The sequence below is a fragment of the Myxine glutinosa genome, chromosome 13, assembly GCF_964187855.1.
Source record: "Myxine glutinosa chromosome 13, kmMyxGlut1.1, whole genome shotgun sequence".
NCBI classification, from domain to species: Eukaryota; Metazoa; Chordata; class Myxini; order Myxiniformes; family Myxinidae; genus Myxine; species Myxine glutinosa.
The window spans coordinates 2,637,686-2,650,176 of NC_136273.1; the positions used below are offsets into that span (position 1 = coordinate 2,637,686).

A 12,491-nucleotide genomic window follows, 5' to 3' on the forward strand; every position below is an offset into this window, starting at 1 on the left:
TTCATATCCATTTGATCAGCATTGTAATTGGCTCCATCTGTCTGTCTGTCTGTCCATTTGTTCTGTCCATCCATCCATCCTCCTATAAGTGGTTGTGCAGAAATTCACTGAACTTGGTAGTTATGATCAGCACATGGCAAGGAGGTGCAAGAGCAGTACAATGTGGCCCCGCCCCTTGCGTCCTTGGGTGGGGTCAAAAGGTCAAATCCCCAAAATTGCAATGACTGGCACATTTTAAAACATTTTGTAATGAAACTTTGTATACATGAAATATTAAACGAGTTTTTGGAAGTGACCCCAGATCCATGAACAGGTACTCATGGAATGAGTGCAGAACGAGCAGCAAATTGGTTTATTCTCCATCATGAGGAAAATGCGCAAAATATCAAAAGGTTACATCATATTTACACAACAATGTGAGCGTCTCCACATCCTAACAGCAGTAGAAGACATTTGTCGATTCATTAAAATATGCTTCCCGAGAACATTTAGTCCAATTATGGTATTCAAGGTGCTAAAAGTACAACGTCAAGTAGTGCAGTAAATATGTACAATTCATTTATGTCAAATTACCAACCAAGCGACACAGAAATGTCTAAATTAACAAAAAACGTTCATTCAATGGTTACACTATCTTCTGGATCTGAAAAGATATTTATTTTGGTCAAAAACTAAAGATCCTGAAATTGCAAATAGAAAAATCAAAGGTTAATTTGTACACGTAAAGAATATTCTCATGATACTATTAAAAACATACAGAACTCTCGAGATGATTTGAACAAAATACATCCTTTTTATGGCAGGGTCTGGGGGGACCTCATTATGGAGTGGATGTGATTATGGAGAGGGAAGGACTCAAGAGAAAGTTATTCAGACGAGGTGAGAATGATGGACAGGGGAAAAAAAAATCACAGACACAAAATGGGAGGATTATCATAAAGGTGAAGAACCAAGTTGATATAAAGGAAGTTGAGTGCAGTCATTGTGGATTACGAATACCTTCATGGAACCCAACTCGCGCACACACCAATCCTTGTACGGTATTAAATAGTCCTCTTGCACACCGAGCCGTCCCGTTCGGGTCTGTCCCCGCAAGGCTCGGATGGACGCTGATTCACCGGTTCCAGCTTGGCCGACAAGGCCGATAAGATCTGGTTGAACTTGGCGTAGCGATCTGGCGCAGCTGCGACGCAACCCTGACTGCCCCAGAAAAGGCGAAGCTGAAAGTCCGTTTTAAAGGTCTCCAGGATAAAGGGATCAGGGTCGAAGTCTGGAACGCAATGAATAAGGACATGGAGAAAACTTGTTTTTAAATAAATTGTAGCTGTCACACCAGGGATGAAAACAGTAGTTAACTAGATGGTATTCATAGAATACTTACCCTGCGCAGTCAACTTGGTGTGAGCCAACTTTCCTATTTTTGAACGTTTCTTTTTTTTTGATCCAATATGGCTGCCAGACCACGTGAGCGATGACATCATAAATTTATATTCTCTAAATAATTGTTGCATAGATCATGCTCATTTAAATTTCAAACTGATCAGACTAAGCGTTGTCCCTGTCAAATTATGACGTCATAATTATGGCTCCAATGACGTCATCGTTAACAACACCTATTCCCCATATGGCTAACACGGCACACACTTTACTTTACTGAAATGCAGACACAAATGTTATATTTTCATCAAAAATCGGAATTTCGCCAAATCTGTTTTGGTCATGTTAATATACCTCAGCGATTGACAAATCTGAAATCAGAATTTTATTTGAGGTCAAAATGACCCCGTGAGGTCGCTCCGTACTTTGCCTGCTCGTCATGTGCAGTGTGATAATTAATTCCATGCCTACTCTAGAAGACTCTTCTTCTTCACACAATAACAACTTCTAGCTTCCAGACCGTACCTACAATCATCTTGAAATTTTGCACACTTGTTACACTTCATTACCTCTACTATAATATAAAGTTTCACAACGATCAATGAAGCGGCTCAAGAGTTATACATTTTTAAATATTTTCGTTTAATTATTTTTATCTGCCAAACCACGTCACATATCGCAAATTTCAAAAGGTCATTTTAGTAGACTGATATGCTGAACACATCTGTGAAGTTTCCCCTCTTTCCACGTGAAAAGTGGCTTTCCACGTGACCTGCGACGTCATTATAATTTTATTTCTGCATCAATTTATACCGAGAAGATGCTCAAGAAATTTCATCCTGTTCGGATAAAGTTTTTTACTTGTCGTATTATGACGTCATACCGGCGGCACCTATGACGTCATCATTCACATTTGTTATTTTGCATGGAGAGTCCTTTCAATGAGACCTGTCTCGATTATTTCTGTGCAGCGGTTTTTGAGATATGGAGGTGCAATTTTTTTGTTTTTTTCCTAAGATGGTGCCGTACCACGTGACCTGTAACGTCATAATATTCACTAAAATATTCTATAGGAGGAGGCCCTCCTATGGTGAAAACTTCATGTCAATCGGACGGTTGCCGAGAAAATGAATTTTTAAAATGTAGACACGCACGTACGTATGTTGGGGCATTGGGTTTTCGGGGTCTTATCAGTCTTTTTGGTCTTTTGGTTCGTCTGGGTCCTCGGGGTCTTTTGGGGGTATTTGGGGTCCTCGGGATCTTTTGGGTACTTGGGGCCTTCTCGGTCTTTTGGGTCCTCATAGGTTGGAGGGGGGGGTGGGTCTTTTGGGTCCTCTGGGTACTTTTGTTTAAGTATTTTAGGTTACAATTGTGGGTGGCATCAAGTCAGCTGTCCAATCAATGGCTGAAGAGCGGACATACATACATAATCACAAACACTTACTCCATTATATACTGGATAGATAATAATACTAAAATAACGAAACTCATCTGATTGTCTGATCATTATAGAATCAAAAATGCTCGGCCATTCTCCAGATGATGAGGATGCCGAGCTGACCTGTTATTTTCGCCGAGCCTGTACCCAGAGAATAGTGCAAGTGGTTTAACCACTGGCACATGCCAGAGTGAGCGGTTATTACTATTACTTAGACGAGACGCGCTTGACTGTCCATCACATGAAGAAGAAGCAGGACTGAGAGAAAAACTGGTAAGATTTCCGCTTCCGGTCCCTCGAGCGAGGAGGCTTGCTTCGATCTCTCCACGACATCAAAGTTTGAGTATTTTCCCATTCGTGTCTTTGTCAAATTTCCACTGGTTATTTTATTGTGTATGTGTTATTGTGTGTTTCTATTTAGTTTTGGTTTTGTAATTATTGCAAATTTGTGTGTAATTAGTTGTTTTTTGTTCGTACCTCATGCGCGGCCTGGTCTCTCCAGGCTCCCTCCCCCACCCGTCAGTATTTTGTGAATATAAGTTATTTCCTTCATAGTATTTGCTTGTTTCTTTGATTTTCTTTTCTCCCCCCCTACCTCTCACGAACATCTTACCCTTTGTCCAACGTTTTAAAAACAAAACAAACAAATAAACAAAAAATTCTTTATTAATAATTGGTGGAATTCCACTTTTTACTTCCAGGTTTATCAATTTAAATAGGAAAAGGTTTCCTTATTTATTGATGCTGATTCCATGATCACACCTGAGGCTATTTGTAGGTGCTTTCATACAAACTAATAAACTACTACTCCTAATAGTAATAACAATACTGTAGCTAGGCATGTGCAGGAAAGATCATGGCAGATAGTGAGACCAAAGAGCTTGAGCGACAGAACTTCTTGGAGAAGATTGTTGAGAAAGTAGATGGGGAGGGTTTTCCAGTCGGTCTTTTCGGAGAGACATAGTAAGAGTGTGGGATTTGTCAGGATTGAAAGACATGTTCCACTTGTTTGCCCAGTCAGTGATTTTGTCCAGGTCTGCAGAGAGTGAGGAGGCAGCAGACTGCCGATCTGAGGGATGAGGAATGGAGCGGCAGATAGTGGAGTCATCAGCAAAGAGATAGAGAGGATTTTCCAGAGAGTCGGAGAGATCATTGATGAAGACCAGAACAAGCACAGGGCCCAGAACACTGCCTTGGGGAACTCCAGCCAGAACAGGAAGGGGAGATGAGAGAATTCCATTCAGGGCCACACGTTGACTACGACCAGAGAGGAAGTCCGCCAGCCATGCGTGGAGATTTCCATGGACACCATAGGAGGAGAGTTTGGTGAGCAGAGCGGGGTGCCAGACCGTATTGAATGCACGTGATATGTCAAGGGAGACAGCTCTGATTTCCTGTTTGGCATTGACGACCTTCATCCATTGTTGAGACAGCAGAAGCAGCATGTCCAGAGTAGAGTGACCTGGTCTGAATCCAAATTGATGATCGGAGATCAAGCCATTGGAGAAGAGGAAGGATTTGATATCCAAAGCAATGATGGATTCCATGACTTTGCTGATAATTGGGAGCAGGCTGATTGGTCTGTAGTTGCAAGGATCTGTTTTTGCACCTTTTTTGTGCAAAGCGGTAATGTTTGCTGATTTCCAAGATGCTGGCAGAAGACCTTGAGCAAAAGAGAGGGTGAAAAGAACAGAGAGAGGGTGTGGAAGAGCGGCAGAGCAGGATTTTAGGACCCGTGGGCTGATGCCGTCAGGTCCAGTTGCAGAATCAGAGTCGAGGTTTGACAGAAACTTCTCCACCTTGTCAGGAGAGAAGGACACAGAGTCCACGAGCAGCTGGGTTCTCGACTGGGAAAGGTGGGAACAGAGAGATGGGTTTGGGACATAAGATTTTGAGGCAAACACAGACTTGAGGCATTCGGCTTTGTCACGTGCGGCGTCAACTGTGTCGCCGTTTGAGTTAAGGGAGGGGATGGAGGGGGAACAAACACCAGAAAAAGATTTCACCAGACACCACCAGGATTTGTAGGAGGGAGACAGGTTTGAGAGTTCATTCTTGAGTGTGGAGAGATAGTGCTTCCTGGCACTCCTGAGGGTAGACACACACTTGTTCCGTGTTTTGTGGAAGGAACTGAGATTACCTTCAGTTGGATTTGCTTTCCAAGAGGCAAAGGCAAGTTGTTTCAGGGCAACTGCCTCACCACAAGATTCAGTGTACCATGGATGGGAGGAAGGGTAAGACAACTGAAGACGAGATGGGATAAATCTGTGCATGAGAGAGAGCAGTTTGCTTTGGAAGAATTCCCAGGAAGAATTGATGTCAGAGGCATTAGAGATGGGAGACCAGTCCCGATGATTGATGGCTGCTTGCAGACCGTGCCAATCATCCTGAGTGAAATGCCAGACTCGTCGGCGCTGAGGAGGCTCTCTGAGAATGGCCAGAGAGATGTCCACTTTAACAATCACATGATCAGATGAGCCGATTGGAGCAGAAGAAGAGCAGCAGACATTTGCAGGGAAGTTTGTCATCACCAAGTCTAGAAGAGAAGATGCTCCATTGACTGAGATCCGGGTCAGGAAATTGACAGATTGTGTCAGTCCCAATAAGTTGCAGAAGTCCTTTGCTGAGGTGCCATGGCTGGTGAGAGAGGAACCCACACCCAGCCAGCTGGCATGATGACAGTTGAAGTCGCCACATATGAGGAAGAGAGAGTTGGGATGAGTGGGTAGAAGTTGGTCCATGTTGTCAGACAGCTAAATGTAAATGGAGTCATCACTGTTTGGAGGACGATACAGAACACATATGAACAAAAGGTGGGAGCGGAGAGGAAGCCATAGCCAGAGGTACTCCTGGGGGTGGGGTGGAGAGAGGGCAGTGCAAGGAGAGTGAGGAAGAGAGTTTTTGATAAAGATAGCCACCCCACCACCAGGACGAGGCTCAGGTCTATCATACCGGAGGAGGGAGTAACCAGGAAGAGATGTTAAGTAATCAGAGACATCTTGAAGGAGGAAAGTTTCTGTTAAGCAGATCAATTCTGGTTTGTAAGAAGCAACCTGTATGGAGAGATCAATCAGGTTTGAGCGAAGGCCCCGGATGTTTGAGGTCCATATCGTTAATGAAGAGTGAGGGGAGCATCGGGTGCAGGAGAGGGGAGGGGAGGGGTAAGGTAAGATGACGGATGAGAGGGGGGGGGGGGTAGGGAGAGCAGTTGATTGTGTGTCAGAGATTACAGAAGAGTTTGGAGAAAGGGAAGGATGAGGAGGACAAAAGGTTTGATGGTGATGGGATGAGGCACAGTGAGGGGTTGTTTGAGGGGGAGGGGAGGGCAGAGCAAAGTAGAAGGTTGGAGGAGGTGAAGGTATGAGATAGAAGGGAGACGATGTGGGGAGGAGACAGCTTTGAGGAGGAGGGGGGAGGGGGGAGAATTGGAGAGATGGTAGGGTGGAGGGAGATTTGAAGGGGAGGAGCGAGGAGGGAGTTTTGAAGGGGAGGGGCAAGGGGGAAGATTTGGAGGGGAGGGGAGGGGTGAGGGGGGAGTTTAGGAGGGGAGGGGGGAGTTTAGGAGGGGAGGGGTGAAGGGGGAGTTTAGGAGGGGAGGGGTGAAGGGGGAGTTTAGGAGGGGAGGAGCGAGGGGGAGAATTGAAAGGGATGGGTGAAGGGGAGAATTGAAAGGGATTGGTGAGGGGGAGTTTACGCGGGGAGGTGTGAGGGGGGAGTTTAGAAAGTGGATGATTAATGAAAAACGAACATTTATTACAAACTGGGTTTATTGTGATTTTGTGATTGAGTCAGAGATCCGTTTGAAAACGATAGAGGAAGGGTGGAATGCAGGTGAGTTTAGAGAATGTAAAAAGGAAGGACTGTAAGAGATTGAATTTTTTTTGAAGGGAAATGAATTCAAGAGGAAATTGAAAAAAGCCTTTTAAATAGGAAGAAAAACAGCGTGTTGTAATAAACCACTGAATAAAACACTGCAGGGGAAAGTTTAAACATATTTAAATAATATTTAAACAAAACCATGAAAAACAATCTGGGAAAAGTCTCTAAGTGAGGATGTGGATTTCAGAAAGAAGGAGCAGAGGTGGAAGAAAAACGAGATATAGGGGGCGGGGCACAAGTCGAGACGAGGAGGAGAACGAACAAGCAGGTGTCCGGGAGGAGAGAAAGAATAATTGTAAGAGATGTGGTACATCCGAATATATGTGGTATGTGTATTGTATTGGTTGGATGATGTCACATGACATCACACCCTTATTGCCTATATGTGTCGGAGACAATGCATTGGTTGGATGACGTCATATGACGTCACACCCTTATTGCCTATATGTGTAGGAGACAATGCATTGGTTGGATGACGTCACACCCTTATTGCCTATATGTGTCGGAGACAATGCATTGGTTGGATGACGTCATATGACGTCACGCCTTCGTCTGCCTTACCTCCAAGTTGTGCTTCTGCATGCTTCCGGCAGGCGTCCGCTTGCTTCGCCGCTTCCCGAGTAGCTTGCAGATGTCTGATCAGGGTGTCCAGTGCCTCAGGTGTGCCATCATCATCAGGTATCATGGAGTGTGTATGTCCATGATTCACAGATGCGTCGAGGTAAATAAGAAGCGGGAGGATATGTGGGAAACTGGTGTTGCTGAGAGATGGGAAATCTGGTGGTGTAAGGTAGAAATGAGAGAATAAGGTAAATCGAGTGAGAAACTTAAAGACTAATATTAGGGATTTATGTAAGTGAGTAAAATTATGAAAATTAACCTTTGCCCTCTCGGAGCGTGTGCATGAAAGGCCGGAGCTGGCTGTCGTAGAGCAATGCTGTGTTGGTGTGCACCTGTCTTACCGCACTCCATGTCTGCTCGAGCCGAGACACCTACATAAACGCAGGAACACAAATCATGATGAACCGAACAGCCAACCTGTGGCCCAAGCAAACTCTTGTACACCCAACACCTGCACCTGCACTGACCGAACACACAAACTTTCCCAACAGTGTGCTACTTTATTATATGGTTAAGAACTAGCAACACCTGTGCCCAGTGATTGATGTCACTCACCTGTGTCATTTCCAAGCCAGCCATGAGGGCAGCAAAGCCATACAGGTCTCCTATTGGTTTCCACAGGGTGCACGCGGTGCGCACGTACCGGTGAACCAAATGCGCGCGTTCTTCCACACTACCTGTGCAGCCGAGGACATCAACGGCCAGGCCAATGGACAGGAGACAGAACCTGGCGGAGAAATAAAGCAAATGTCACAACAACAAAGTGAAGGGTACAGCGACTTGAATAACTTAGTATACAGACAGACCAGGAAGAGGCTTATTACACTGGTGTATGGTATAGGCCACAAACAGACCAGGAAGATGCTTATTACACTGGTGTATGGTATAGGCCACTTCACAAACTCCACACACACACACACAAACATTCCCCTGCCCCCTACACACAGAAACATTCCCCTGCACTCCACACACACACAAACTTTCCCCTGTACCTCACACACACAAACCTTCCTCCGGACCCCACATGCCCAAACCTTCCTCTGGACCCCACACACTCGAATCTTCCTCTGGACCCCACACACTCGAATCTTACTCTGGACCCCACACGCTCAAACCTACCTCTGGACCCCACACACTCGAACCTTCCTCCGGACCGCACACACTCAAACCTTCCTCCGGACCCCACATGCTCAAACCTTCCTCCGGACCCCACACTCTCGAACCTTCCTCCAGACCCCACATGCTCAAACCTACCTCCGGACCCCACACTGTCGAACCTTCCTCTGGACCCCACACACTCGAACCTTCCTCTGGACCCCACAAACTCGAAGCTTCCTCTGGACCCCACACACTCGAATCTTCCTCTGGACCCCACACGCTCAAACCTACCTCTGGACCCCACACGCTCGAACCTTCCTCCGGACCCCACACTCTCGAACCTTCCTCCGGACCCGACACTCTCGAACCTTCCTCCGGACCCCACATGCTCAAACCTACCTCCGGACCCCACATGCTCAAACCTTCCTCCGGACCCCACACTCTCGAACCGAGGTTTGGGGGCAAAAAGTATTTTTGGGCCAGTCTCAAACATGAGTGCCACCACAGGAGGACAGGTTGTCTGATGTTGAGTAAAGAATCTCTAATCTCTGTCTGACTTATTTAGATTTAGAGTTGAAGGAGTTATATTAATAAAATACGATTTTTATTTTCCTCATTTAATTGATTACCTGCACACGTAAATAAATATTAAACTAAAATACAATCATGAACCATTTGATTTCAAAAAAGAAAAAACATCAGAAAACTCTCAAACAAAATTCATTATTAAGAATACTGAAGCAATATATAATTGACAAGAAGACAAACATTTTAATGGAATATAAATAATAGCACAGAGCACAAAGCAAAGCACAACTTCACAGAAACATGATGGTATTCATAGAATACTTACCCTGCACCGTCAACTTGGTGCGAGCCAACTCTTCTGCTTTTGAAGTGTTTTTTTCTTTCATCCAATATGGCTGCCTGACCACGTGAGTGATGACATCATAAATACTAGGGCATTGCCCGTACTATATCTATATCTAAAATTATATCCCCCCCCCTCTATTTACATGAAATGGTTTGGTCCAAAGCGAACGGCTTCCGGAGTTTGGTAAAGAAATCGCCATCGCGTGCACAAACGCGCAGGAAAGCGAATGAATCGCAAATTCGTTTTTATTAGTTTTAAAACATCGTTTAACGCCAACATAGCGCCAACATAGTTTGCAAACGTGAAATAAATGAATACGCTCTCAAATGTGCCATCCGAGGCAGAGTGTGTCCGCCACGTTCGGCACACGCGATAGTTCGCTGCTCTCTGATTGGTTGAATCGTTTTTTGGACATAGCTCGGTAAGTAATTGTCCGATTAATATGAAACCTTGAAAAGGCACATCCTCGGGTCCCCCAGCAATATACCTGGCAAGTTAAAAGTATATCGGACCCGTGGTTGTCGAGAAACAGCGGTCACAGACAAACAGACGTACAGACGTACAGACGTACAGACGTACAGACGTACAAACGTACAGAGATTACTGGAATTATAGATAGATATATTCTCCAATATAATTAATTGTTGCATAGATCACGCTCAGGAAATTTCAAACTGATCAAACTAAGTGTTGTCCCTGTCAAATTATGATGTCATAATTAAAGCACCAATGATGTCATCGTTAACACTTATTCCCCATGCGGAGTTCTTTACGATGAGCCATGTTTTAATTTTTTCCATGGAGAGGTGATATAGAAGTGCAATGTTTTTTGGTTTTCCACGATGGCGCCTGTACCTGTACCCTTTCACTATGACGTCATAATTGTCATTAAAAAAATTCTACAGGAGGAGGCGCACCTATACTGAAAATTTCGTGGCCATTGGACTAACAGTTGCAGAGAAAAAAAAATTCATACTGATCAGATCAAGCGTTGTACTTGTCGAATTATGATGTCACAATGATGGCACCGATGACATCATTAACATGTCGTGAAAACATAACTTCTGCCCACCTTACGTTACAATGGACTTTATCAAGTAAAAGTTGACAAGTGTGTGTTAATTACTTGGCGAATTAAGTGCAGTTCACATTTCGAGTTGTTAGGGTTAGGGTTAGGAAGGGGAAGGGGAGGGGGAAGGGGGAGGGAAGGGGAGGGCCAGTCAACAATGACGTTGCAGTTCTCATGGTCGGAGAGCAGCATAACTATCGCGACATCGTCCTGAATCTTCGCAACAGCACGAAGCGGATTTTGGAGACTCACCGATCCGGTGACGCCCTCCAGTACCGGCGTTGCCGGGTGGGGGAAGGGAGACCCGTACATTCCCAACCCGTACATTCGCCCTCTCGACTCAAGCTCACTCGGACAAAAGCCTCGCACAAATTACACCGTGAAGACCCAATGGCCATGTCTATGCCACAAATCAAGTACGTGAGCGAGTCGGGCGCACTGAATTGAAAATATATTGAACGCTCATACTCCATGAAAAGTGAAGCCAACTGGCGGCGGGGATGGAATAACTCACATTATTTCAACCTGAGAGGTGTTTCACCTCGCTCCGGTGGATTTACCTGCCGATGCGCTTATTACTTGGATTTGTCCCAATGGAGCAAGGTGATTCAGAGGTCAAAGGATACCAGAGTCAATGACTCTGAAGTTCAGCTACATCTTAGCTCAGCCACAGCTAAATACAACACAAACTAGACATGAATAGGCTAACAACGGCACACTAAAATTTTTTTTTTTTTTTTTTTACTTTACTTTAAACACTTATCGCAGACTCATGCGGCACACTCAATTGATTGTGCTTATTCGGAACATCACGTGATCGCTCTGAGCGAATCAGCGCGCTGCTCTGCCCGGTCAGAATCCGTGTATAATATTCCTCGCTGAAAAAAAATCTACGTGAAACATGCTACTTATCTATGCTAAATCATGCTAAATCATGCTAAATGCTAATCATGCTAAAATCTATGCTACTTGCTGTGAGTTTCTGGCGGCAAGGAACATCACGTGATCACGTCACGAACATCATTCGTGATCACGTCATCACGTCATCGTGATCGTCATCAATGAGCGCGAATGAGCGAATCAGCGCGCTGCTCTGCCACCGGTCTGATTCCGTGCATAATATTCCTCGCTGAAATGCGCTGAGGTAAAAATATGGTAAAAAAGATATTATGAAATATTTTTTTTTAGGTCGGCCATGTTCTTCCCAGGCTCAATGGCCATGTCTGTGCCAAATATCAAGTACGTGGGACTCTTCGTTTAGGAGTCTATCGGTAACATTACACACACACACCCACACACACACACACACACACACAAACTGTGTTATATATATATATATAGCAAAATGGAGATGATTGTCATGGGGACCGCAAGGCTAACCCCCACTCTAGCAGGGAAAATGGCCTTTAAAATGCATGTTGTTGTTGTTGTGTATATATATATATATATATATATATATATATATATATATATATATATATATATATTTTTTTTTTTTTTTTTTTTTTTTTTTTTTATATATATATATATATATATATATATATATATATATTGTTACAGATCGCGGTTAGATGTTATAGACCGAGCGGTGGTGTAAGACCGCGACCTAACAAAACTCACCCGATTCACCCAGACTTTGGCCGTATCGCACCCCAGCTGCTCAATGAGGGAAAAGACGAAAACGACGCAATGCAAAGAGGAAAAAGGAATAAAACGAGAAGACGTACAGACGAGTAATGGGGTTTATTATTCACACAAGCAAAACGGAGCAATCAAGGTTTATTTACAACACATAAGACGCAGGTGACACAGTGCAAATACTAGCTTATCTACAGGCTTAACTTATCCCAGGACAGAACAAACAAAAGACACTGACTCACGCGGGGAATTGCAGGAATCGCAGGATGTGGATGGCTGGAGGGAGAGGGAAGTCCAAGGGGGGTCCCGCAGCACAACCGGCGCGTTTAGCAGCCGCCGTTCAGGCCAGGCCCCACGCTGCTATTTTGGCTGCCGTGTACGTCGCGTGCTTTGCCAGGCCTTATCCCACTCGTCTGGTCCAAACCCTCAACTCTTTCTTCTTTCTCTCACTCTTTACCACTCTCTCTTGACGACCAACTCAGACCTCTCTCACCAAG

The 12,491-nt window shown here is 44.6% G+C and overlaps 1 protein-coding gene across 5 annotated transcripts in view; it reads right to left on the reverse strand.

Annotated features, from left to right (window-relative positions):
* Nucleotides 1-325: 325 nt before the first annotated feature.
* The window catches only part of LOC137438506 (breast cancer anti-estrogen resistance protein 3 homolog), a 253,752-nt gene continuing 241,586 nt past the window's right edge, over nt 326-12,491 (reverse strand). For all 5 annotated transcript variants that reach the window (XM_068133601.2, XM_068133602.2, XM_068133603.2 and 2 more), the window contains 4 exons: nt 7,871-8,042; nt 7,575-7,686; nt 7,256-7,471; nt 326-1,270 (listed from right to left, as the gene is read on the reverse strand). In XM_068133601.2, the coding sequence (XP_067989702.2) occupies nt 1,044-1,270; nt 7,256-7,471; nt 7,575-7,686; nt 7,871-8,042 (727 nt within the window). In that variant the 3' untranslated portion in view covers nt 326-1,043. The remainder of the gene's footprint in view (nt 1,271-7,255; nt 7,472-7,574; nt 7,687-7,870; nt 8,043-12,491) is intronic.